The sequence below is a fragment of the Amblyomma mixtum genome, chromosome 3 (genome assembly GCF_055824585.1).
Source record: "Amblyomma mixtum isolate Tamu chromosome 3, ASM5582458v1, whole genome shotgun sequence".
NCBI classification, from domain to species: Eukaryota; Metazoa; Arthropoda; class Arachnida; order Ixodida; family Ixodidae; genus Amblyomma; species Amblyomma mixtum.
The window spans coordinates 76439020-76466825 of record NC_143014.1 but is presented as its reverse complement, the minus strand read 5'-3'; the positions used below and the strand labels follow the sequence as shown (position 1 = coordinate 76466825).

The window sequence follows — 27806 nt, the reverse complement described above, 5'->3', positions numbered from 1 at the left end:
TATGCAGGTAGTTTCACTCTCCTGACCCCAATATTTCATTTTTAAACCCTTGGTTCAAGTTAGCTGGGACACCCGGTATATTTATCGAACTGTTTCGCGATACCCTTCCCGTTCGATATGTCGGGGTTTTCAACCAGTAGAGCGCGAGAGAGGGCAGAGGAGATGCGTGCATGCGCGAAGCGGCTGCGTGAGAAAGGTGGATTCCTTGTAGGCTTGCTAAAGGCTGCGGTAAAGTTGCAACATAGGGATGCGCTACGCTTTCGAAGGGAGCAAAACTGCGCCTGCGAAGAGGCCCAGGCAAGCGGCTGGGCAACTCTTGGAGGATATGATCCTATTTCCACCACGTGGACTTTTCCTGCTTTCCTCTCGCCCTGAATGTTGTCGCCTTGTAAGGGGGCTGCGGGCTTTGTCAAGCTGCCGTTTTCGTGCAGCTTTTACTTGCAGCCTCCTCCATCTCTTATGATGGGAAATAAAATTATTCTATTCTGTTCTATTCTATATAGTGGGTGCCAATGTTGTTTCCCGATGGAAAATTCCTGGTCTGGGCTGTCCCCGCTAGCTCGTCGTCCTAATAGAGGTGGATCATGCCCTTTTGTCACGACAAGACTGCCATGTGAGAGCTTCCCCACCCAGAGCCTTGCCCCTGTGGGCAGAATGAAATTCACATGCGAATATGACAGAAGTTACAGTATTTATTGGCTGCTTGACTTGTCTGGCTGGCAGGTGTCCAACATGAGCTGAGCTGCTAGGTGGCCTGCTGCTTACTCAAAAAGTTTGAGCGCAGTTCCCGGCGAAGGTACTGGCCTGTGGGCGACTTGGGTAGGTCGGAGACGAATTCCAGTCCGCCATGTAACTGCATCGCGTGCTCCACTTGCTCTGGAAGGAACGATTGCAATCATTTGTCAGTGCCCTTCACTGGCACCTTACTGCGCACTCGTGTCGCGACCCCGCCGTCTACGCAAAGTCACTTGGAATGGAGGACTTTATCCATACCGCGTGCGCTTGCACCAACATTTAGAGCATAGGGATTTCCAAACCTGCCCTGACTACTCGAACTGGACTTCGATAAAGACAGGAGGGCATGTCTGACTTCCTGATAAGTATATCTGGTCAGACGAAGCGAAAATTTTCCGCAACGTTTACAAGTTAATCTCTACAGTGCTCGCCACTGGAGCGCGACGAAACCTCACTGGCTACTGCACTTGCTAGGTGCGCGATTTTCGACTGCTACATCACTGACTCATTTTTATTTTTATTTTTATGCAACATTAACCGGAGAACATTAGCCAGTGCTTAAAGTCCTGCTTCATCGAAGGGGGGGGGGGGGGGGGGGGGTCTAGTGATTCCAGCACATCTGGAAAGGGAAATAATGAGGAGAGAGGGAAAGCGGCTGGCAGCCTGTTTTATTTTTATACCAAGGTGAGAAATAATTTTAAAGGTCATTCTTTGCTCTGTTTGTCACACACCTGCAACAAATGATCTCCACGCTGTGCCAGTGTGCTTGTTGTTGTGTAGCCTTACAGCTGCGCGGCCAGCTCTGGACTGACTTGTGGTGTGAGGGCATGCATGGGTTTCCTTTTTTTCTTCCATCCTTTGTATAATGCTGCCAACGTTGTATTTTTCTCCGTCTTTGGTATTAGAAAACATGTTAATGACTCTTATTAAAATTGCAGCGAAATTTTCGAAACCATATAGGGTAGAAATGTTTCGTCCACCATTGACACGAAGAATTAAAAAAGGCTGGTAGTTCAGCATTCCTAGGCACGCAATACTGTGCGAAAGCAGTTTTTTGCAGGTAGGCACTGCCACATACCTGAAAGCGTGATTTGGGTGTCCTCTGACCCAGGGAACTAACCTTTCCTCAAAATCAACGGAGTCTGCAGCGTTGCCAATGCCTGTGAACGCTGGCAGCCTATTGCTCCAGTTGTGCGTTCTGCCACAACGTTGTCAACGCCAACGCATATAGTGCACATCTCTCTCTCTCTCTCTCACTACCATGTGGCTCAAAGCGCGATTGAGGTGTCCACTGACCCAGGAAGCCTATTATGCGCGTTTCCTTTCCTTTCGTGACTATAGTTGATGAGGACGATGACGTGCAATGCACAGCGTGAGAGTGTGGCAGTTAAACACGAGACGTGATCGGTTGAGGTGATAGCATAGTGCTCGTGTGCAGTGGCCAGCGGAGCTGATCTATTCGCACCGGCGTGGGTTTGAAACCCAGTCATGGCAATATTTATTTTATTTCTGCGGGTATTTGAGAGTTATTAATTGTTGGAAGTCAAGGGTCAAAGGTCGAGGCTTCAGAAACCCATAGGCTTTTTCAGGATTGCTAGTGAAGTAGTGCTTTCGCATTAAAAAATGGCTGCTTTCTTCGGATTCATGCAGTCCGCACATTCTAGCGTGGGGGTCTCAGATCCCTTGCCGATATTGGTGGTGGGAAGGGGGGGTCTGAGCCCGCCTGACTTTAAGCACTGATAGATACAGAGAGAGGGGAAAGGCAGAGATGTTAGCTATATGTCAAGGAAATACTCGATGGTCTATTGAGTGACCATCTGCGACCTCCCATTGGCATCTGGTTCTTGCAAGAAGGGGCTCCAGTGTATAGCTGCAGCCAAGCTCGAGAGTAGCTCAGAAAAACATTTCCAGAAAAATGGGCGCCTCAGACCTGTGGCTTTTCCCGCCAGGTACCCACATTTGACTATACCCTGGAAACAACCACACCCGAGGCCTTAAAGACAAAAATAGTTTAAGATCTGTCCCTCTGAGCATGTTAAACGCAACAGAAAATGTGCTGGCCAGGAGTCAGTTGAGCATAAGTGCTGATGGAGGGCTGTTTGAGCACATCTGAATTTTAGCGACATGTGAATGAAAGCACTTTGAACGCTGGAGTCTTTCAGGTTTCTTTGTGAAACCTCACTGACCTATTCATTACATGTTCCCTGATAGTTTTCAACTACAGTCGGTGCTCGTTACAACGAACATCCGGATATAACGGACAGCAGCACTTTTTTTTTTTTGGTCCGCATACATTTTAAATGCAACATGTTTTGGTTTTAACGGACCTGGCTATAACAAACAATTGGCTGCAGCTGACTAAATTTGAAGCAACATTTGGTCCAGAGCAGCTTCTGAGCATACATTTCTGGTGTATGTGTTGCAAATCGTCACAAACAAGCCCCCACAGCGGAGCCCGTTTTCCTGTAGAGCAGCGAACCCCAACAGAAGTGTCTAATATATGTGCACGAGGCTGTTCATCCACTTGTAGCAAGCAAATGTGCATCGAAGCATACCGCAACGTAACGCTGTGTTACATCTCGGGAGCATGGAAGGGGGAGGGGGGGGGGAGAGAGCTCTGCTATGATATAGTAAAAATTTACGGATTTACGGTAGGCTTGTTTAATCAACTCGGGCAGGCCTTCATCGCTCATTTATTTTCAAAATAACAAATAAAGCTGTGCTGTACACTTAATTTTTGTGCCTTTCCCCTTATTTCACACAAAGCGCATTCCGGATATGACGGTCGTTTTTTTTTTTCTTTTCTGGATCATGCGAGCGTTGTAACGAGCTTTTTCTCAGCTTTAGCATCACGAAAGGCAGATATCAAACATGTTAGCGTTCAGGGTTGCACTAGGCGTTTCACTGTTTATCTGATCTACAGCCAAGGCAGCGACCTGCTGATATATTGGCAATACTGGTTACCAATCTCCCACGTGCTAAGCGTATCTATATGCTTCGCACCGAAAAAACCGCGAAGAAATCTACATGCGAAAAATTGCATGCCGTGCCGAAAAAAAGAGAAGAAAAACAGCGTTGCACTACTGATGCTCATGCTCAGTGGTTATGGCGCTCAGCTGCTGACCCGAAACACGCGGGTTCAATCCCGCGGTCGAAGTTCGATGCAGGCGAAATTTTAGAGGCCTGTGTACTGTGCGATGTCAGTGCACGTAAAGAACCCATGCGGTCGAAAATTACCGAAGCCCTTCACTACGGCGTCCCTCATAGCCTGAGTCGCTTTGGGCGTTAGACCCCCATGCATACACCAAACCGTCGGCCTTTCCGCCTCCTTTGATGATTAATAATAATAATAATAACGTTAACCCTGCATCAGAATGCTGCCGCTGGCCGCTTATCGTTTCCACGCGCGGCGGCACTCCTCGGTGAAGGTTTGTTTTGTTGAAACAGCATGCCCAAACACACATGGAAGGTCGGCGTCGTGCCCTGTGTGCACATAATGGCGCAAGGCCTAAAGAAGCTTGTGGCAAGTCGCTATGGCGTTCCCAGTGTTTTTTTTTCCGGTCCGAATAAGTTGACCAGTCTGTGCTCACAAGATCAGAACCGGCGGGAAGGCGCTGGCGACATTAGAAAAAGGCGTGGGTGCACCGTTCAGCTTTCATCTCCGTTTGTATCCCTGCTGCGTCGGCGCAGCGAACTGCCACTGTGTGCTGCTAAATGTGAGGCTAGGCGAACGTCGGAGTTCGCTCAACTACTCGTTGAGCGGCCCTGAACATTGCCGCGCATGTAAAGATAAAGAGGAAGAAAATAAGAGAAAACGAAAAAGTGCACACCTATACTTGATAGAACAACCATCCTTTACCGCGCCCAGTCCGTGAAGTTACGGAAGCTTACCACGTACGCATCTGTCCAGATCAGTGTGATCAGCCAGCCCTCTGTCGCCATGGCAAGTGGTGAATATAAGTTTTTAGTCTCCGCCTTGCAGGGTTATTCATAAAATGCTTTGACGCTTATTTCCCTCCCCCAAGCGATTAGTGACACGTGCTGCATGCGTTCCTTACTTGCCTCCCGAGGGGAACCTGTTATAAAAAAATAAAAAAACCTCAGTTGCGAGTTAGCTAACGCTTGTCTCCGTCGTCCTTTCCGTCTGTCGTGTTCCTTCGCGCTATTATTTTTTACATCATACATTTATGATGTTTATGAAGAACGTTTAAACGTTCGCCCACTCGCCCAACTTTCGGCTCTGCTGCGACGTAATGATGCTGCTCATCACGGGCTGCAATTTTTAATCCAAAATTTGCGCTCACCTTAATCAAAATACTCATTAAGTAAAATTTGCTAATTAGTCAGATTGATGCGTCGCAAAAATATTGCGGCTTAATTGCTCCATCAGGCTGTGAACACTACTGCGCTAATTCAACACGATAGTGAGCGTGAGGTTTTCTTTAAAGAAGTAAGTTTATGCAAGTTAATTGATTCATATTTAAATTTGAGAAACAGCGCTCAAGCGATGACGATACGATACGTAGATCAGCGCTAACTTTCAAATGGCGTTTGTATTGCGTGACCACAAGCGTGTGCGTGTGTAGCTTTCTCTGGCAACGGCAGAGCGAGGACGCTCCTTCCACGAGCTATATGCTATGATCCGACCATGGACTTCTAGTGAACGCAACACAAACAGCGTTTGTAGGTTTTCGGGCGAAGCTCGGGTCCACTGCCGCGCACTTTTGCGCACGCGTTGCCTTGGAATCTGGGAGAGACGAGGTGTCGCTGTGTGCAACAAAGAAGCGCGCCGCTTGAGCGGTGGCTGCATTCCGGTGGGGACGAAATGACGATAAAAAAAAGCTACTGTGTACTGATCGTATGGTACATGGAGTTTAATGTCCCAAAGCGACCATGGGCTATGAGGGATGCGTAGGCCTTCGATTAAATTAGGCCAGCTGCGGCTCTTTAACGTGCTCTAACACCACACAGCACGGGCGTTTTGCATTCGATCTCAGTCGAAACGCATGAGATTGAATCCGCGTCCTCGGGCTCAACAACCGAGAGCACTAACCACTGAGCCATCGCGGCGGGTCGACTGTGTACTGACTACTGCGAGTTTGCATGCAGCCGGTCAAACAGCCCAGTGTAGCCTTAGCACATAAAGACCCTTCAGTATATATTTCCAGAAGAGAGGCGGCTTCATTCCGCTAGTCTATATGCTATCCTCGCTATACTTATCCCCTGGAATATACCCCACAGGTTTGCTCATGAGACTTGTTTGAAACGGTGCTTGCTGAAATCTTCCTGAAGTTGGGCCTGCCTGGTGTGAAATTCTTTTTTTTTATGGGGTTTAACGTCCAAAAGCGACTGAGGCTATGAGAGACGCCGTAGTGAAGGGCTCCGGAATTTTCGACCACCTGGGGTTCTTTAACGTGCACTGACATCGCACAGTACACGGGCCTCTAGAATTTCTCCTCCAAAGAAATTCCAGCCGCCGCGGCCGGGATCGAACCCGCGTCTTTCGGGTCAGCAGCCGAGCACCATAGCCACTGAGCCACCGCGGCGGCGGTGTGAAATTCAGACGACGGTTAAACAATTAGTGGATTGAAGAAAGGAAATGGCGCAATAACTCTCATTTCTCGGAGGACACTTCAGCCACGTTGTGACGGAAGCGGGAAGGTGGAAGTCAAACAAGAAAGAGAAATTGGTGCCGTAGTGGAGGGCTCCGGAATAATGTAGACCACCTGGGGATCTTTACTGTGCACTGACATCGCACAGTACACGAGCATGCCTTTTGCTCTTCGCCTTCATCGAAACGCTGCGTAGCCGCGGTCGGGTTACACAAGAGGGCTGTACACTGCCGCATCCTTTCACCACCAGAGCTCGCGCATAGTTGCGGACTTTCCGACGAGTTCGCTCAGCACAGATAAAACTAAATCCCCGCACGCACGCACGCACGCACGCACACACACACACACACACACACGCGCGCGCGCACACACACACACACACACACACACACACACACGCGCGCACGCGCGCGCGCACACACACACACACACGCACGCACACACACACACACACACGCACGCACGCGCGCCGCCGCGGTGGCTGAGTGGTTATGGTGCTCGGCTGCTAGCTGGCCCGAAAGACGCGGGTTCGATCCCGGCCGCGGCGGCGAGAATTTCTTTGGAGGAGAAATTCTAGAGGCCCGTGTACTGTGCGATGTCAGTGCACGTTAAAGAACCCCAGGTGGTCGAGGTTTCCGGAGCCCTCCACTACGGCGTCTCTCATAGCCTTAGTCGCTTTGGGACGTTAAACCCCATAAACACACACACACACACACACACACACACACACACACACACACACACACACACACACACACACACACACACACACACGCCGCCGCGGTGGCTCAGTGGCTATGGTGCTCGGCTGCTGACCCAAAAGACGCGGGTTCGATCCCGGCCGCGGCGGCTGGAATTTCTTTGGAGGAGAAATTCTATAGGCCCGTGTACTGTGCGATGTCAGTGCACGTTAAAGAACCCCAGGTGGTCGAAATTTCCGGAGCCCTCCACTACGGCGTCTCTCATAGCCTTAGTCGCTTTGGGACGTTAAACCCCATAAACCAACCAAACCAACCAACACACACACACACACACACACACACACACACACACACACACACACACACACACACACACACACACACACACACACACACACACACAGTATTTTACTTATCTTCTTTTGCCTCAGTGGCGAATAAAACTCGACGCATTTGTGTTCCTCATCTTTGGCCATTTCATAGCTCACAATGCCCGGCGCGTTCGCTGCAACTTGCACCGTCACGCTTGCAGACTGGCTCGCGCGGGCGCCGCAACCATCGTTGACAGATCTGCCTGCCGGCGCATTGAGGTCGTCGCGCCTTGCCAGCGGCTGATTTCGTTCATTCAAACCACTGTTGAGAGCAGCACAATCGTGGCGCGCGAATGCGCTAGTCACGTAATCTTTTTTTTGTATTTCGCGGGCTTTCTTTGGAGCTCGGAAAAAGATACACGTGAGGTTTTCTTTACCGCAAATAAATGGAATGAGGGCTTATGAAGGTGCTCTCCAACTTTGCTATTCACATTTGCTGTCTATAAAGTCAATATTTACGCATTTAAAAAAAATGATCTTAATTGCTAATTAATTAACTGCAAAACAAAAAAATGACTATGATGCGCAAGCCGGTTGGTAGATGTATGTCGGTAATTTCCCTGGCCTACCTCAAATATTTTATTTTTGAACCCTAATATATATATATATATATATTAACTGCCGCCGCGGTGGCTCAGCGGTTACGGTGCTCGGCTGCTGTCCCGAAAGACGCGGGTTCGATCCCGGCCGCGGCGGCTAGAATTTCTTTGGAGGAGAAATTCTAGAGGCCCGTGTACTGTGCGATGTCAGTGCACGTTAAAGAACCCCAGGTGGTCCAAATTTCCGGAGCCCTCCACTACGGCGTCTCTCATAGCCTTAGTCGCTTTGGGACGTTAAACCCCATAAACCAAACCAAACCAATATATTAACTAAAGTAAATATCACAATCATATTCAGGACCGCTGCACAGAATTCCTCCACGACAAAAAAAAATAGTCCGTTGTTAAAACTTTTCTTGTTACCTAAACAAGAAGCTATCCACAAGAAAAAAAGTGATAAGCTCTAGAATTCTGATACCTGGCTTGTTTAATAAAGTCAAACATTTAAAATCTGATTTTGTTTACTGTTGTGATTGGCTAGTGGAGTACTACAAGACGCCGCGGACCGTTTCTTTTTTTTTTACCTTGAATCCTACTGTAGGATAATGTTACTATCGTTTAAGGACGTTATTAGAGCTATCAGCTGAATCTTTCGATGTTTGTCCATTTCATGGGATAACAATTTTTCGACCGCAGAATACAACAGCTTGCAGAGGGCCTGACCGACCAGGAATGGAACGACCACGTGCGCTACTACGTGAATGAATCAGAGGCGTACCAGAGACGTGCAGGAGGAGCTCTTGGGAGAGTGCATCATCGGCGCTGGCGTCCTGGGCGGGCACGACGAAGGCCCTGGGGGCCTCGCCCATCTGCGGGTGCGGGAGGCCCACGACGAGCGCCTCTGCCACGGCCGGGTGTCCCAGCAGCAGCTGCTCCAGCTCGGCCGGCACCACGTGCACGTCCTCGCAGCGGATCAGGTCCTTGACGCGCTCCACCACACACACGTTACCGTCTTCGTCAAAGTGGCCCACGTCCCCTGCATCGACGATCGGCAGCCGAAGCACAGAGTCATCGCCTTTGGTTTCTACCTCTCTGCAGTGCAGCTGAAGTGCCGGCGTGAACGGAGAAGGGAGGTTTCTACACCAATAGCTGTTTACGCCCAGTTTCCCGAGACTGCGGCGTCAGCCGTCTTGTCCGCAGAGGAGGAAGAGCAGGAGAGGAAAAAGGAAGGGGCTCGGTGGGGAGAGGGAGCAAGTGCAAGGGGAGAAGGCGGTGCTCATTGGTCGCAGCCAGGCGCCTGGACATAAAATAAACCGCTCGGGTGATAGAACCCTTTGGGGCTGTGCTCGTGGAGTTACCTGCAGCCCTATAATGCAAGCTTTCCGACAGGCGCAGGATCGCTAACGAAACATCTATTTCGCCGAGATCCAGCAGTGCGTGCCGCGGAGACATAGGCGGAACGACAGCCAATATGAAGGTGATCATTTTAGCGGGCGCAAATCTATCCGGACCAAGTGCTCCACCTCTGTTCACATTTCCAAGAAGACCGACGAGACAAAATGCCACGAGAAAAGGGCCACCATCCCTGTATTCCTTCAGCGCAATTTTTATCGACGATCAAGAGATCGCCATGCCAGAAAAAAAAATGATTGGTCTCGTTCGGCCGGCACGAAAGCGATCGCCTTCATATTGACGCTGACTGTATACATGCTGCGGCTACCGGAGCGAAGCATTGCAAGCACGAAAACCCAGCAGTGCGTGACGCCTACTCGTGCAAGCCACTTCGCACCTCGCAACGCATTTCAGCGACAGCAAGGCCATCTCTCCACAGTCGCACCACTTGCTGAAATTCGCATATGACAGGTGGTAATTAAGCGTCTATTGGGTTCTAGAAGCGTTCTTGGGCTGTACAAGAAACGCACCACGAGCCCTGAGCATATCATATGCAAGATAACTTTCATTTGACAGGACAAAAAGCGGACAAGAAGTGCATTTAGTTTTTATTTCGGTAATATCATAAACCAGGTATCCAGACCCGCAGTTTCACAACGATAGATGTACAGGGCCGCGTCGCATATGCCGTAATCCCACTGTTGCCCAGGTGAGCCAAAGAAGTTGAAGGAGTTTTACATGGTGCAGCTTACGTGCCACTCCTGTACCCCAATAGGATGCGGAAGGTGTTCTCCCTCTCTTTGTTTTAACTTTATGAAGCGGTCCACCTGCCGCTCTGCGAGCAAAGACAATGCGCGCGCTTACTGCATTAAACAATTATCGGAGTTGATCGATAACGAGTCTCGAAATGGCTTTTGCAAACGTGCCAAAGGTGAACCAGATAACACCCAACGTAACGCTAACAACGTGATGACTGTAGCGGTAACTGCAGAGACACTGAACTACTTGCAGACAGTGCCGAAGCTCCGTTGTGGTCTCGTGGCAGAACCCACCAGAAAGCATCGACCAGCCTCGCCACTTTTACTTAGCAGTCGAGCACCGTCTTCCGGCTGTTGTACCACAGCTGAGCCCTTGATGACGTGTGCGCAGGTGCAGGTGACTTGCTGACTATAAACAGCTCTCCTGCTCGGGCACACCTCCCTTTCTACATCTTTTTGTCTCTTCACTCTTGCTTCTCCCTCAGTTTAGGCATCTCCATCACCCGATGCAAATGTCCATAGGAGATATTCACGTGACGTCCCAGGCGCCATTTTGGCGTCCAACGCCCAGCTTCAGCAGTGCAGTCCGAAGAAGGGCTGCTAAGTCGATTAGACAGGCGCCCTTGCGGCCTTGCTTTTCGCCGTGCTGTATGGACGCCAAAATGGCGACCACTGTGGCTTGAGTGCATACTTCCGAAACCTTTTCACGCGACAGCGTTAAAGGCCCCGTTGTCGAGAAAATCCGGTGTAGGCGTTCTGAGCGAAGAATCACGAACATGACTTTGGTAGGTGGCGCCCGGACACCAACCTGGGAGGCAGGTGGGCCACCTAGGTCACGCTACCCTGCGGTGTCATTACAACCTGGCCACCAGATAGTAAACTGCCAATCGTGGTAGGTGGCAGTTAAATTAATGATTGGTCGCTCGCTCCCAGCGGTGGGCCTAACAAGGGCCACTGCTGGGAGCACCTGCCATCGCTTAACCATGTGGCGCATCGCTTAACCGCTGCACCACTGCGCCAGGAGAGCTCCCAGGGATCTGTAAATGTAAAGTGGTGTGACCTTCTGCATATATTGGAATCAACCCATTACGCTATCGCGTAATAAAACTACCAGGTTATCCCCAGGTGGATAACTGGATAACCGAAACCACATATACAACAGTTCCCTTGCTAGGCTGTTGAACATTACTTTGGTTTTCTGCATGTTAATTTTTAGCCCCACCGTTCTGCTCTGCCTGTCTAATTCATTGATCATGCTTTGCAGTTCATGTCCTGAGTGACTTAGCAAGGCAATGTCATCAGCGAATCGCAAATTACTTAGGCATTCTCCATTAACTCTTATCCCCAACTGTTCCCATTTCAGGCCCTTGAATCCCTCCTGTAAACAGGCAGTGAATATAGCATAGGCGAGATCGTGTCTCCTTGCCTGACACCTTTCCTTATTGGAATTTTAGTGCTGACTTTATGGAGAACTATGGTAGCTGTGCAGTCGTTATAGATATCTTCCAATATTTTCACACAAAATTCTTCTACACCCTGATTCCGCAATGCCTGCATGACTGCTGACTGTGCTGAGGTTTCTACTGAGTGGAATAAACGTGCTATACGCTAGAAATTAGACAAGACAAAATGGGGTACACAGGACAAACGCGCACTGACAAATGGGTTTATTCAGAAAGTGGAGGTATATTATGTAATTCCTAGTGTATCGCGTTTATTCCATTAAAAATGAACTACCAACCCATTGCTGCCTTGCTTGCTCCTATACCTGCTGGCCAGCAGGTACCAACCCATCTGACCACCTACCTGTGTGCAGCCAGCCGTCGGCATCGATTGTTTGGTCCGTGGCTTCCTTGTTGTTGATGTAGCCCTTCATAACCTGCGGGCCGCGTGCGCAGATCTCGCCGTCTTCGTTGGGGCCCAGCGGTTCTTTGGTGTTAATGTCGATGACCTGAGGCAAAACCGAAGGCATTGTTTCCCTAATCGAGGCCTAGCGCAGTCGCTTTCTCCAAGGGAGACAGCTTACTTTTATTTCAGTCATAGGGAAGGGTGCTCCTATGGAATCTGGGTTTGTGGTAGGCATTGTCATGAAACCGGTCAGCTCTGTCATGGAGTAACCTGGGCGAGTTGAAAAACCAAGGTTGCTGTGGTGTTCGAACTACGCGTTCTTTCTCCAAACACAGTGGTAAACTCTCTCTCTCTCTCTCTCTATCGATCTCTCTCTCTTTTTTTGCAAAGCTGTATACTTGAAATAGCTTCAGGTATCGTTTGACCATACACATCCTGCAGATTTCGCTTAAAAGGAAAGCAACATTGCAAGCGACGCTTTCATGTCGCACGCAAGCCGCCGACCATTTAGGTTTTGTGCACAGTGAACTAGTTTTGTCCAACCGCCTCACTTTTCCATAGCGTCTGTGAGTTGAGGATTCAGAGAGAAGGGGTTCAAGACTGCGCACGGGCGAGGATGCATGCTATCACCGGTAATGTCTACGTGCTCACCGAAGTACAGGTGGTCCAGCTTAAACTTCTGTTTGAAATCTTCGATGACGGAGGCCGGAAGGACACCGCCACCTAGGCCGGCACTCGTCCAGCTGGTCAAATTGTACTTCGAAGCCAAAGGACTGTTGGCCAGGGTCATCAGGCGTGTGGGCATCAGCGGTATGTGAGTAATCTAGTGAACAAAGTGGGAGTGATAGCTTTGTCAGTCGCAGCCGCCTTGCTAGCCTTGCGCAGCGAGGCTGTAGCAAGGTTTTCGCGGTGCACATATATCTATCACTGGGCAAAGGCAAACTGCTGTGGCACCGCAATTTGAAGCGATTTTTGCTAGAAGTCGTAATAAACACAGCTGAAAATCACAGGAGTGTTCACACAGGCGAAAATCACAGGCGAAGTTCCACAACTCGGCTAAATGTTGAAAGAAAGAAGGACTGGCAGGGGCAAGCGTTGTTTTAAGTCTGACGAAAAATAAGCGGCGCCGACCAAAATACATATTATACGTTTCGACACCCTAAGAGGCGTTTCGAAGCGTTTGAGGGCGTCTTACGACCGCGCGTCCCACCCGATGACGACGAAAGAGAGAGAGAAATCACTTTATTAAAGAATTAAGCGCTCAAAAGATCCTGCATAGAGCAGCAGAGCGTGCTGGTCGTCCAGATGGTCCGACGCTGCAGCCAGATAGTCCAGGTACCCATGAAGGGGAATTTGGAAGGCTACTGGGCACTGCAAGAGACAGTGCTCTAGAGTGGCATAGGATGAGGGGCAGTTGGAGCACGAGTGGTCGGTGAGCATGCGGAAGAGGCGCAGAAAGGTCGGGGTTAGAATGATGTTGGTGTAAAGTTTGCAGAGGATGAGGCTGGGCGACGCTGAGTTGAGGGTAGGTAGAGGTAAACAACTTTATTGTCTCATGAGAGAATCAAATGAGGTGGGGGGGAGGACGCAGGACGACAACGGGCCCTCGGGCCGCTCTAGATGGCCGGGCACTTTTGTGCTTCGGCGGCCCTTCGGGCTCAGCCCACTCGATCACGCTCCGGGTTGGTATTTGTGGGATGTGGCGGGATGTGGCGGGATGTAGGGTAATAATAAAGCAGCGCGTAACAAGACAGGACAAAAGGAGGAACATTGAATGACACGCCCAACAAGCAACACTTCTGGGATGTAGAGGTTATTACTGACAGCAGTGGTGGAGAGCGCGTAGACGTGGTATGGCCAGGGAGGTTGATTACGAGTCGGCGCAGGAGTATTTGACCTGCTTCGCGGTATGTGAGAGAATGACAAGAAAGGCATTAACTTACGCCATACTTCTCGATGGCGGCGAAGATGTCTTCGGTCTCGGTGGAGGACAGCAGCACTTGAGTGCAGCCCCGGAGGCAATTTCCGAGTACCGTGACAATGCCCGACAGGTGCACCGGTGGCATCCAGTCCAGCGTCACCGGGCGCACCACGCGAGCGTTAGCCACTGGTAGCGTGGCTGTCCATCTGCACCGTTAGCTCGTGCCAGTACTTTGGAAAACTGCAGCGACCTCCGTTTTCTAGAACACGTTAGTCAGCTGCCCAGGCGGTCCTCGTACTACGAATCTTATGGACTAAGTACAGTACATGCCCCTTGATTATTATTGATGTGTCTCTTCAAGCCCACTGTGACGGAATTTGAAGGCGCAGGCTCCTTTGCCAAGTCATGCAACCCTAGGAAGCCGAGCGTCACCATAATGAGAAAACAGGTAGGTGCCCGCGGCCGGCAGCGGGAGTAGAACCCACCATATCCCGAAACCTAGGCGGGTGCTCTATACCACGAGATATACCTGAGAAACCGCTGTGACCACATTCATGCCAAACTATAGGCGACCAAGCGATCAGTGCAATGAGGCAGTTACAATATTTTCGTTTCATTGCAATCTCTCTATATATAGGCGCTATAATGCGTATGAAATAGTGTTCATGTGCTGCTGTATGCGAATATACGTATACACAGTCGATCGAGCTAAATTTGAATTATAGAGCAACGTGTCGAAACACCCCCTCTCTCGACTGTCGGAAACCGGTTTCGCCGCCACTTCCACCGTGCTAGCACGAGGTGCTCACGACAGTCCAGTGAACAATATGGCAGCGCCCAGGGAGCCCTTACTGCAAATGTCTATATCGAGGAAATTTTAAGGCTAAAGCCTTTAATGCCTCATCGTTGTCGATAGAAGGTTGTCAGCAGAGGTGTCACGCTTTTCCTAGTCAGACCAGAAAAAAATATTTGTGCACGATGGGATTCGAACCACCATCCTTCCCTTCCGCAGCCGAGCGTGCTTATGGCTACGCTACTTCCTGCCAACGCATATGTTAGTTGGTTTGGTTGGTTTATGGGGTTTAACGTCCCAAAGCGACTAAGGCTATGAGAGACGCCGTAGTGAAGGGCTCCGGAAATTTCGACCACCTGGGGTTCTTTAACGTGAACTGACATCGCACAGTACACGGGCCTCTAGAATTTCTCCTCCAAAGAAATTCAACCGCCGCAGCCGGGATCGAACCCGCGTCTTTCGGGTCAGCAGCCGAGCACCATAGCCACTGAGCCACCGCGGCAGCTGCCAACGCATATGTATAGTTCTCCTTGTCTAGGACGCTGGGGAGCGTTTGCAGTAAGTCGTCGAATCAGACGGATGCCTCCCAAACGCCCTCCAGTGTCTCCAGCATTTGAGAATACACATCAGTGACACAAGCAGCAACACCGCGCTAAAGGCTTTCGCCTCACCGCACTTTAGGTCAACAAAGTGCCCCCCTGAATTTTTCTTTGAGGAAACCATGTGAAACTCCTTTTTTTTTTTTTTTTCCACGCAGAAGGTCCTCGAAATGCATTGCGCAAAAAACCACCTCCAACCGCCCTCTCCGAGAGACACCCATAAATCCGCCTCTGTGTACGGAATCTTCTTTATGTACGCTTTCAACAGCTTTACAACACAACGATGTGCACGCTATATACGTCCCTTATTTAAACTGTCGCTACGGTGACATGGTGCAAACCCTCGTTTTTTTTTTTATCCATAATTGCGAGTGGGTTAAACAATTCCAAACGCTCAAATACGTACGCATCCCACATGATCTGGGTGGCGACAAAGTTGTGGTGCGTGAGCATGACGCCCTTTGGTGGCCCCGTGGTGCCGCCCGAGTAGGTGATCACCATGACGGCCTCGCGGGGGTCAAGTTGGGGTTCGCGCAGAGTCGTCGCCTCGCCGTCGGCCACCAGCTCCTCGTACGACGTGCATCCTTCGCACTCCCCGAACGACACGACGCCCTGCGCACCAGAAAGGGTCGCAATGGAAGATATCCCGCCCCTTCGGGGTCTCTAAAAGCAGGCCCGAGGGGTGAGGATGGCCGCGGTTTCGGCAGTTCTATTCGTTTCGTGCACAGCACTGAGGGGCGCATCATGTCAAAGCGATTTCGTTCCCCGCGGTTTATGCTGTGGAAACATCTTGACGTCGTTTTTCTGGTGCACATATGGTATAATTTTAAAGCTCATCGTAAATTTATAATTTCTACACTTAACCGATTAAGCGCATTAATTAGGCAAATAAAAATTTCCAGCTGTAGCAGATATTTACGGTTTCATTTTAAAAGCTGTGCATGAAAGCTGCTTACTATATGCTCTGAGGACACATACAACAGGCGCTTGAAGGAGGAATTTACACCTCTTTCTCTTGCTTGTTTGTGTCAGGCACAACTGCGGCACGTAAACTTGTAAAGAAGATCTGTTCCACAAACCTTAAAGTTACTGAGGCCCCTTGCTGCCTCGAGCATCCTTGGACAGTGCTCGGGTTCGGCGAACACCAGCGATGGCTTGGAGTCTTCTAGCTGGTACTTGAACTCTCCTGCATGTGCACGGCAGCAGACCCGCATGCCTGAGACCCGTTTGTCCAATCAAGCGTACATGGAACGCAAACCTTGGAGAGTCCTCCGGAGCAAAGAACTTCCCACCGTGTTTTGCAGCGATTTCAGAGGAGACCGCTTCTAACATATCTGATTTCTTCCAGTAACGTCATGTATTTACTCCGCAGCAGTGCGCACTATGTTTCTATGATCATGATAGGCCCTGAACACATTTTAATTAACACATAAACGTGCTATCTGATATGTGTGAGAAAAGCGGAAAAAAAAATACTACCACGCGATCGGAGAGGCGGGTGGGTGACGGCATGGGAAAAGGTATGCCGACATTTTAATTAGGACAGAAGGGCAGTACTAATTTGCTCATTTCTCGCCCGTCTCTTGGCCGGTTGTTTTTCGGTTTTCCTTCACTGAATGTGCGCCTGCGGTAAGATGTGTGGAACGCGCTGCTGCAGCGGGTGCTCCAGAGGTTTCGCGACATATCGCATATTTATCCCCCTGCGCTCGCTACATCATGGCCATCCTGAAACTTCAACAAAGACGAAACGAAAGATTGTCGCAGATTGGGCGTACTAGCGCAGCAAGCGTAAACGGCAAGCACACTAACAGCGTAGAGAGAGAGGATGGATTTCGGCGTCCAGGAAGCCGACACTGAGTATCGTAGGCGAATGCTCCATTACCGTCGCCATATAAATCGTTATAACGAATTATCTACCTGGCTGCTTGAATAACAATAAGAACAAAGGAGGTGCCCCAGATGTTCAACACTTCCCGCACTTTCACGCTGGCGCATTTTGCAATCGCAAAAAATGGTAGGGGTTTAATGAGATAGACGTGTTGGAGGAGGCACTTAAGCTTCGCCTTAAGGGTATGACATGATATCTTGATATCCATATATGCAGAGTTGGTCATTCTGTACTTAGCATTCATAGATGGCGGCGAGTCCTCATACCAACGAGATGCGCCCCTGCACTGGCAGGTGGCTGTTCCTATCGCAGCCACCGGTAGGGATTGTGCGATCCGTGTTGCTCTCCCCTAGCAACCTCTCGCGAAGCTGGCGCGACGCTCTTCCGAACTTACCCGAGTGACTCGGGTAAGCTCGGGTTGCTAGGCAACGGCACAAGATCGTACGTACGTGCGTACAGTGAACGGTGAACGTACATAGAGTGACAAGATTGTTGGTCGGTGTTGGTGACAGTTTAAGTGCTTTCGCACTACTAGTGAGGGGGATGTGTAGTGCAGTCGATTCTTTGGCGTATCTCTATTCGAGGAGGAGGACACCAACTTCATTGGAGGACACTATTCGCTACAAGAAGAGCTCGTTCCGCTATAGAGGCCATTTGTGGTCAAATGACGTGAAAGTATAACGGAGTAGAAGCGACAAATGCGCTGGCCGAATCCAAGTGCTGTCCCTGTAAACCCAATGGGCTCCTACCTGACCTTAGAACTATGCGCAAAAAAGAACGAGTGCTAATATTTCGATTGTTCATCTGTTTAGTGAAACGAGAATGGAGTTGTTTTAGGAGCACAACATGATTAAGACCGCCACAAGAAGACGCAGAAGACGCAGACCTACAACACCCTTGACGTATTCGTTCTTTAACTACTTTTACTGCAGCGAAAAATATTTACTCGGTTATCCAAATGTGTCGGCTCCGCGACTCTGTGTTGTGCGGTCCTGCGATGTATTCCCTTCCTCACTGCAGGGCATGAACGTCTTATAATTTCCTCCAAAAAAGATCACACTATTCCGCGAAATGTCGCTGAGAAGTATACAACACCAATTTAGTTACGAAAAGTGGCTACATTTTGGCAGCCAAATGCCGAAGAGCCGAGTTAATGTCTGTATGTAGTTGTTAATTCCAACTGCCATTAGCTTTTTTTCTTTCTACTTTATCGAAAGTCTATTTAGTCATTTTAAAAGATTTCGTTTTAGTCCCCGCGGTGTAGTGCATGCATTCTGCCTGGGCAGCTAATCTTTTAAAAAAGGAGTAAATGTGAGATGAACCGTTATGTTCCCCTAACCAGAGTCCCCGGAACTCGCTTTGTTTCCAGAGCATTTTAGTGCGAAAGCATTTTACTTCACGGGGTCGAACCCAGACAAGAATCTTGCGGCTTCCCTGTCCATGAGGATGCAGATATAAAATAAGCATTGCCGCGAGTGGGTTTCGAACCCGCGGAGGCACGAACAGATCAGGTTCGCTGGCCACTGCACGAGAGTACATATGCTATCGCCGCAGCTGATCACGCCTCGCGTTAAACTGCAACACACCCTCGCGCTGTAGTACATTGTACATCGCCGTCTTCGCCAACTGTCGTCTGCGGCGCGAACAGATCAGATTTAATGATCTTTTTTGCCGCACGGGGCTGCTTATATATACCCGAAAAAAATACGGTAGGTCTTCCATGGTAAGTAATATTCAAATATTGTGTTCTGTGATAAACACCGAGGAAAGGCCCATCGAGTTTTGAAACAATAAAAAGTTGTCAGGGTTTAACCTATTTAATGCGAAAGCACTGGTTTTTGGCTTTAATTAATTTTGGAAAATTTATTGTTCGGATTGCTGTTATAAGATTCTACTAGAATGTCATGTAGGTGGGCTTCCAGTAGACTGCGTTGTATATTGCGGATGGCTTTGCAGTCTGTAGAGATTGTAAGGGCCGCGCCCGCAGGCCCACTCAAATCCCGCGCCGCTCACCGCGGGTACCCTCGACCACCCTTCCTCCCTAGTGTGTGTGTGTGTGGGGGGGGGGGGGGGGGGGGACAAGGCTACGCGGGGGAGCCTATTTAAGGAGGGTTCGACCGCCGAGGCTCCTCTCTTGACTCTTGATACCTACCGCGAAGAACACCTGACCCTCTGCCTTAACGACGCCCGACCCCCCTGCCGCGACACCAACAATGTGAGAGTAAATCATTTTTTTACAAAGACCTGGCTCGAGTCACTGTCTGTGCGTCCTCGCGCATAGAAATCGCCTACAAGATGTTGATGTTAGTGGCCTGGTGTTTAGTAAAGATGCTTCCTGTATGGAAATTATGAGACGGCCTTCAAGAATTAATTTATTGATCGTTAATAACATAACACTTCTTGGAATGGGGTTGATGACAACTCTGTCCGGTAGTTATAACGGTTGATTGTTAAGCATTGGCAAGACACGTTGCGGGACTATGGGACTATGCATTCAAATGAGAACTTCAGCTAGGCACGTACACAAGAACACACGTCCCGTCATGTGTGTGTTCTTGTGCCTGTCCGTAAAAAATAGCGCTGATTTTTGTGTTGCCAACAAAAGCCAGTGAAAATTTACAGGGCACATCAGCTGTCACACTTCTCGGTGGTACTCGAACCGCGCCTTGAGCGAAGGCATCTCAGCCTGCCGTCTCAACAACCGAGCACACACCATCGCGGTGGGCACGGTATATTATGTGTTTGGGGCTCAACTGTGCAACGTCGGAAATCGGATATGCGGAAGCAGCATTTTTGCGTATTTAAGCATGAAACCGGTCAATACTGCCGCCTGGCATAGAAGCTTTATTTCAGATAAGTTTAAAAGTGACGCTGACGTCGAGGCACCCTCGCAGGCATATGCGGGGCTGAGAATTCGGACGCGCACACGGTAAGTGAGAGTAGTCCAAGAATGCATTTCTGCATTAGTTAAACGTCATGATGTTAGTGACATAAATAAGCTGATTTGTCTTCTGCGGAGGGCTCCTCAGTCGTGCGGCAGCTCATCGGTCATGCATATCTGAACCGCGGCGCCGCTATGCCTATTCACATCGCTCATAACTCGGCTAATTATCGACCAGCCTGAGCTTCTTGTGGAGCTCCGTAAAGACGGCAGTTTTAAGTGCAGGTATCCAGTCGGCATTTGGGAAATGAGAAAATAAGGGCACATTTCTGGAGAGAACCTGAGCTTTATTCAAACTACAAGAGTGCGTACTGCGATCGCTAGTAGTTCGTGACGTTATAAAAGTTCTACTTTGTGTGCACCTTTGAGAGTTTGTTTTATTCTTACATTTTCTCCCGTACTTTAAATGGTGATTCCCTGCATTACACTTTGCCACATGTTCGGCCTAGTCATTTGTTTGCCGGGGAGTAACACTTTCTAATGGCGTCGATGTTGGAAAAGATAGAACGTGTAGCCTTAGTGACCGCCGAATGAAAAAAAAACAAACAGGCACGAGCTTGAGACACCATCTGAATCTGTCTGCTGCAGAGTTATAAATGTACTTGGTTCCTCGGTTGCTTTCAATATATTTTCTCTCTGAATGCCGATGAGGGTAAGATGGTCGCTGAGCGGAAAACGTGGATTCAATCGTGCCATCACCTGTCAACACTACCACTTACACGGCCAATAAGCACTTCACGTCGCCTACATAATAATCTAAGCTTCCAACGTCTGTTCGGCCGAACACTCGCATTTAATTCTGCTTTGCCACATGCTATCAAGTATCGGAATAGTCTTCCGGAGTGCATTGCTACCATATACGTGACCCATCAATATTCAAAAACGAATTAACCACCTTTATGCATCTATGATATAGTATGTAAGATGCGTTCACAATATGTAAGTTTAATTCATGCAGTGCCGCTATTTGTTTACTGTTTCATTGTGTGTCCATATAATACGCTTTTCTTTCATGTTTTTAATAATTGCTTGTAGTGCAATGTGTATAATATTGTTTACTTTTATACTTTCCCACTTTGCACCATCTTTTGTCTGCAAAATATTATAACCCCTTCCCTCACACAACGTTCCAAGTGTCTAGCCTGTGACGTACTTGAATAAATACAACTTTTCCCGAGGCATACCTCAACGGAATGTTCTGCTAATTTTCATACCAGCGTACATTCATACATTCATGTTAAGTTTGTTAAAGAAGTATCAAACGCTGTATTAAAAAAAAAATTAGTTGGTATGGGGCGGAGAGCATCACGGTTGTGGTGGGTAGATCTAGCCACTCTATCCACTCTATTGCAACACAGACATGAATCCGTGGCAGAAGCTTGTAGTGTTTCGGCCAGGGACTTCGGAACTTTTATTTTAGTGGTGGGTGGGGGGGGGGAGCAAGACTTCGAGTTTCTTTTGTTATTTATTTATTTGTTTGTTTACTATTCAAATATCCATTTTTTTGTTTATATTCTTTTTTATTTTGCACAGTTCAAATGTGTCTGTTAGTGCATATAAAGCTTGGATTGAAATGGGCAGCTTGATGTACAAACAAGGAGTGATCGGCTGCACTGAAAAAGTTTCGCATAGTCTGTTTCACTTCTGCTCATCATGCTCATGAACAGGGGTCATACAATGAGCAGCGTCTGTTGGGAAGTGATTAGTTTCGGTTACTCAAACGAAATGCTTTATGACTGGCTACGAAGCCAACTACCTTAGTCCCACTGTGTTTTACATTAATAACGTGCTAGAACTGAAGTTTTTGTCAGGAATGTGATCTGAGCGCAAGCATCTGGAAATTCGGGGGTGCTGCCCCTTCTGGAGCAATGTTTGGGGGGAGGGGGCGGCGGGCGCCCCCCTTTTCCAGGGTCCGTGGTTCTGGCCCATCACTATGCTTAGCCAAATTCGAAAGCTCATTTTCCTGGCATGACTCTTTGTGAAAGAAGCGCACTTCAAGAATCTCGCATTGACAGTGGCACAACTTTTTCCTACAGGTAATTTTGGGAAACTCTATGGATGCTGTAACTTCCTCAGAATCTTCGTCGTCGCTGCGCCTGTTTGAATTAAGCTTCGTTCAGGCGACACCGAAAAAAAAATCACAAATAATGCATCTAATGTGCGGTGCTAAAAGTTCTAAAAAAATAACCTAACATTTCAAATAAAATGTCGCCTATTGCCTTCCGCCTCTCCACGCACCAGCCCGGCCAGCCCTGCAGCCACTTTTCCTCCTCCGCCGCCAGGAAGATAAAGAATGCGGTTGTGCTTTGCGCTTACCTATATCAAAGCACCTCAATCTTCAAAGGCCAGTAAGGCGCTGATTTAGTGCCTAGAGCGCTGGCTCGCCCCTGAGTATACTCCCGTCTTTCCTTCTCCCTCGCGCTGGGCAAAAGTGATCCTTACGGGAGAGGGAAACGGAAGAGGGGAGGGGAGATGTCACTGCTTTACGAAGTTTGAGAGGCTTGCGGAATGCTTGCACAAAACGAGACAGAATAAACGACTGCCCGCTTCAAGCATTGGAGCGTACTTATAAAGTTTAAAGCACTCTATGCTGTCCGGCCATCATAATACGGGTTATAATCCCATGATTTCAGAAGATCACCTGTCAGGTTAGTACGCCATGAATTTTGTCCGCAGGATAACGGCTGGGTATATCAATCGGCGCTACCAAAATGGCTGCCACCACTGTTAGCAAGCATGTGAAGAGGATGTGTACAAGAGTGCGGCTGCCGCTTTCCCTCCACAGTCAGTGTTTCTGTTCATTGTAGGAAGTGTAGCAGCCTAGGTTAGCTAGATGTCGGTACCATATAGGCACGTGAAATCACGCACATACACGCACCAGCGGGCTACGAAAAACAAGCTTTCTCTCGGCACATGGCGGGGTCTCGTGCTTTCGTCTCGTCGCGCCTTTCCTCCACCGCCGGCAACGGTTTCCTATCATTTTGCTATTACCACCACGCCTTAATCAGCCTATTAAAGTAATTAGCGACGTACAAATCGCATCATTAAATAGAGCAAAGATCGAACTAATTCACGCACGAAGTGCAAGCACACCTTGAACATGCATTTAAAAGCACCAGCAGTGAACGTGGCTCGTCATCGGTCACTATACAAGGGGCGGGAAAAGGCGCTCACGGAGTGTCTCGCCGCGGATGGAGAGCAGCGTGCACCCGGCGCGGATGACCGCCAGCGCAGTGACGAGGAATTCGAGGATGAGGCCGCAGCGGACGCCCACCAGGTCTCCCGGCTGCAAGCCCAGCCGCTGCAGGCTGCATGCCAGCTGGTAGCTGGCCTGCAACACCTCGCGGTACGTCTGCCGCCGGCCACTCACGGCGCCGATCTGCGAGGGACAAGTCAGCAACTCCAACACTGCGACAACGGTTACGCCGCGGGGCAGAGGGGACGGTATTGCAGTTTTCATGAGAAGGTGCCTACTAGTCGGTTACAGCAGCTGTCATATGCGGGAGTCCTGCGCTTGGTCGATGCTACTTCCAGGAATCCGCGAAGGTGAGCATGCTAGACAGTTCTTTACTTTTGCACGAAGGTTGTCGAACTATAAAAGAAGGCTAAAGACAGAAATGCGCTCTTTTTCATTGCAATGCAGATGTATAAAACACTACTCGAACCTGTGCTAACCACTGAATAGTGCTTTGCAGAGGTTCGAGAAGTGTAGTACCTTTCGTACATGGCACAAAGGAAGCTGCATGCGAAAGAAACCAACAGTTTTTCAAAGGAAAGCGCATGGGAACATTGCCGCTGTTTATAGTGGAAAAGCAGTTGAGTAATCGTTTTAGATGGAATATAATTTGACAAAGTAGAGGAAAAGACAAGATGACTCTGGCGGGAACCGAGCCCACAGCCTCCGAATACCGCATGCAGTGCGTTATAAACTCAATACGGCGATGGTTGTCTCGCCTTGTGTTTTTGAAGGAATTTATCTTTAAACTGTAACCTAACGGAGTGCGCACCAACGCCACACACAACCAAAGCGACAGCTAGCCGTTGCACAGGCAGCGGTAACATGAAAGGGAACACGCGATGAGCATTCGGCCAATGATTACGCCGTATGTATGAGTGACAAGTGCACTTTCACCTTTTCTATTAATAGTTTTTCTCCCTGTCAAATAATATCCCAACGGACATTTTCTACTCGAGTGCACAAATAACGACATATTTCGGTATTTTGTGCGAATTGGCTGTGCCCTTTCATGTTGAACCTAACTCTACGTCCCAAGATACAAATGCGCTACATAGAGCGTAGTCGAAGGTGGGAAGAGGCTTTGCTACGAATTGACAGGAATAGGGGAGTTGAGGGGTCGTTTAAACTAACAGTATTTAAAACCGATTGGAAAGCACCAGGTAAATACAAATTATGATGTCGTGCTGTTTAGCGAGGGGAAGTAATCGTTCAGATGAGAGGTTATTTTACCAAGCTGAGCACAAAAATAAACCATTAATTCGAGTGCGAAGGTAAAATCAAATGTTTTGTTTGTTATTCTTCATCAAAGACGAGCTTCCATAACTTGACTACTTAAGTGTCTGCCACTGAGCAACACCAGGCGGTGAAGCGAACAAATTGTGTACGATTGCTGAGTACGTATTTACTTATATGTGATAAAAACATCGCATGACCACTACACCACGAGAGTGAACTATAGCTAGGAGAATTAGGAATGGGGTAGAGTGCACTTGGCAGATACTCTCAACGCATGAATGGCAAGTTCCCGGTCTTAAGAGGAAAGTATTACAAATAGTTGCATCTTGACATTACCCTACGAGGCAGAAGCCACGAGGGTAATAACGAAAAGGCTTGAAAATTGAGGACGTCGTAACGAGCTTTAACAAGGAAACTGATAAGCGTAACGTTAGAGACATGATGAGAGCAGAGATGGTCGGGGAAGAAACGCAAGTTAATGACATCCTAGCTGAAATCAAGAAGAAGACATATATATGGGAAGGGCATGTAATGCGAAGAGAAGATAAAGATGGTCTATTAGGGCAGCGGAGTGGATTCCAGGTCAATGGAAACATACTAGGGGGAGGCAGAGCGTCAAATAGGTGGATGAGATTAGGCAGTTTGCGGGGATAAGGTGACTGTGTAGCTGGTTTTAGACAGTGTTACTAGGCGTCGGTGGGAGGGGCCTTTATTTTGCAGTGGACGTAGTTAGACTGATGATGAAAACCATGAACTAACTGTCGGGTGATGCGCTCTTTGGACGTGCTAAAGTACCAATATAAATTTCTCTCTAATACGGGATTTGCTGCCACTTAGCTTGATGGATTGTTTGAAAACACCGAATTTTTCATACTAATATTCCTGCTATTGAGATAGTAAAAAAAAATAGTGCAAACCTATTTTTTGCCAAAATGTAGAAATGTCCAATATTTTAACACGAACTTATAGACCCCAGCGTTATCATGGTTAGCCTACACGTCACTTCAGGCAGCAGGAGACAACGAAGACGCGGCTTGTTTCCTCAGGTCAGCTGCCATGTATCAGCGCCTTCGGCGCAGCATTTGCAGTTGTGATATTTCCACGGTGTTTTGTTATGTCCACTTTTTCAAAGAGTGTTTCTTGTTTATCACTGTCGGCGTATGGCTTTATCATTTTCTAATTGTCTCGCGGGGCGAGTTATCGTCCACACATGTTTGCTTCACACGGCTATAGATTTTTCCTGATTAATCGCGACTAGCGAAACTGATTCTGCGCCGTTCGGAACTGTTTGCGACGATGTTATTGCGTAACCTGAAAAGTTTGAAGCCATCTTTAAACATAGCGCCGCTGAAAGTCGCGGTCATTCTCATTTCCAATGACGGAACAGTTCGCTTGCAGCTTTCGCCAAGTTTATTTGCTTCTCTCAGCCACAGGTCAGGTTCGCCCAATAAACAGCTCTGAGTTATATACCAGTATGCATGTCTTACATATATGGTTTGTGGGGCAATGAGAGACGCCGTAGTGAAGGGCTCCGGAAATTTCGACCACCTGGGGTTCTTCAACGTGCGCTGACATCGCACAGTGCACGGGCCTCTAGAATTTCGCCTCCACCGAAATTTGACCACCGCGGCTAGGATTGAATCCGCGTCTTTCGGGTCAGCAGCCGAGCGCCATAACCACCGAGGCACCGCGGCGGCCTGCATGTCTTACATATACGCCTCCGGTTCACTGCCAGCCTTACAGTTACACGAAAACCAATCAATAAATAAATATGATTGACCTCGACTCTGTCCGTGGTCACTGTCGAGTTTGGCGGTATGCTCGGGCTATTAGTGCACTTATCATTTTTCTATTAGTCCAGCATCTCTCCGTTTAAAGAAAATGCCGTATAAATATTTTCGCTCATGCATATCCTGCGTGATCTAAACCATAAGCACATAAAAATGGCATGAAAGAGATTATTGGTTGGTTATCAGAAAATGAAAGGCGCAGTAACTGTTTCACTTCTTGGTGATACATCGCGTCGTTAGGGAAGGGAGGAAGGTGGGAGTGAAAGACGAAAGAGGTGCCGTAGTGGAGGGTTCCGGAATAATTTCGACCACCTGGAGATCTTTAGCACTGGCATAGCGTAGCACGCGGCCGCCGCGGCCGGGTTCAAACCTGGGTACTCCATCTCAGTAGCCGAGCGCTCTAACCACTGAGCGATCCAGGCGGGTGAGGAGATTATCTCAAAGCATGTTTTGCCGATCAGTGCTTCTTTCACTTTTCAGCCGTGCACCTTTCACGAGAACGATGATCGCTGTTTAACAGGTAACATTTATTTCGCTTCGCTGCTCTGCGGACCTCGGTCTGGTTCTTGTGATCACGTACCCTTAGTTTTATTTAATTACAATATAGTCAACCACTCGCTACCCATCGGGAAAAAGCAAAAAAAAAATGAAAAGCTTTGGTGGTCAGAGATATCGCACGCACTCCTCATACAGTGCTCAAACACACTGGCTGGTCAGCAGTCTGCACTCGCACTCGAGAACGTATACTCGCTGGATTTGCATGTAGATAAGATGACCACCAGGTCAAGAGATGCGAGAAGGAAATGTAAGCGTTCACGCTGTTCAAAAAATATAAAACTAAGCTTGCGGCGAATACTAGCTTCGTGCAGGGTTATCTCCTCCACTTGACACAGATGGAGGACCGGTAAAGCGTCAGGTGCAACGACGGCGGCTGCGTGCCTTCGCTGTTAATGCGACACTCGGTGATACCTACGCAGTTTGTGTTCTAATGCATCTACGAAACTGTTTTCCACTCCGCACATTACACTTGTAAAACGAGTGCTCGAGCTACACTGGCCGCACCTCGAGACCCGCGAGCGCAGAGCGTCTTGCGGCAGAATCCGGCAAAATCGCTTGCGTGCAACCGTGTACGAGTTCCACTGCTGCGCTGTCATCATTAGCGCTGAGATGTGGCGCCCACCTGGCAGACAGAGTCCCCATGCTTGCCCAGTGCGTTGACCATGAGGCGGCTGTAGGTGAGGCCCTTTGGGATGGGCATGGGCGAATACGCCGATCGCAGGATCTTGGTCTCCGGGTCGAAAGACATTGCGGCACGTAGCAGCGACACAGGGCGCAGCAGCGTCTTGTGGCCGCGCTATCTTCCGCGGCGGTTACACTGCCGTCTTCCACTCGCCCCCCCCCCCTATCGACACCTTTCTGGCTATCAGCGGCGCCCCGTGGTAGG

General features: G+C 48.8%; 1 protein-coding gene across 2 annotated transcripts; it reads right to left on the bottom strand.

Annotated features, from left to right (window-relative positions):
- Positions 1-674: 674 nt before the first annotated feature.
- On the bottom strand, positions 675-27806 carry LOC149350662 (luciferin 4-monooxygenase-like). Of its 2 annotated transcripts, none has more exons than XM_089579752.1 (10): positions 27543-27806; positions 23273-23477; positions 16349-16455; positions 15676-15881; positions 13900-14083; positions 12608-12779; positions 12135-12226; positions 11915-12059; positions 8737-8994; positions 675-876 (listed from the first exon to the last, which is right to left on the bottom strand). In XM_089579752.1, the coding sequence occupies exons 1-10, from the start codon at positions 27666-27668 to the stop codon at positions 746-748; spliced, it is 1626 nt and encodes a 541-aa protein (XP_089435878.1). In that variant the 5' UTR covers positions 27669-27806; the 3' UTR covers positions 675-745. The 2 variants fall into 2 exon arrangements, with proteins under 2 accessions (XP_089435878.1, XP_089435877.1); XM_089579751.1 differs by having other exon boundaries at positions 27425-27719.

Excerpts from the sequence above, each read along its gene's own strand:
- LOC149350662 (XM_089579751.1), bottom strand. The coding sequence starts at position 27,562 with ATGGGGACTCTGTCTGCCAGGTGGGCGCCACATCTCAGCGCTAATGAT. Across the intron at positions 14,084-15,675 it reads ACCCAGATCATGTGGGATGC|ATGGACAGCCACGCTACCAG; the intron begins GTACGTATTTGA and ends CTAACGGTGCAG. Across the intron at positions 12,227-12,607 it reads GCTGGACCACCTGTACTTCG|GTTACTCCATGACAGAGCTG; the intron begins GTGAGCACGTAG and ends CAACTCGCCCAG.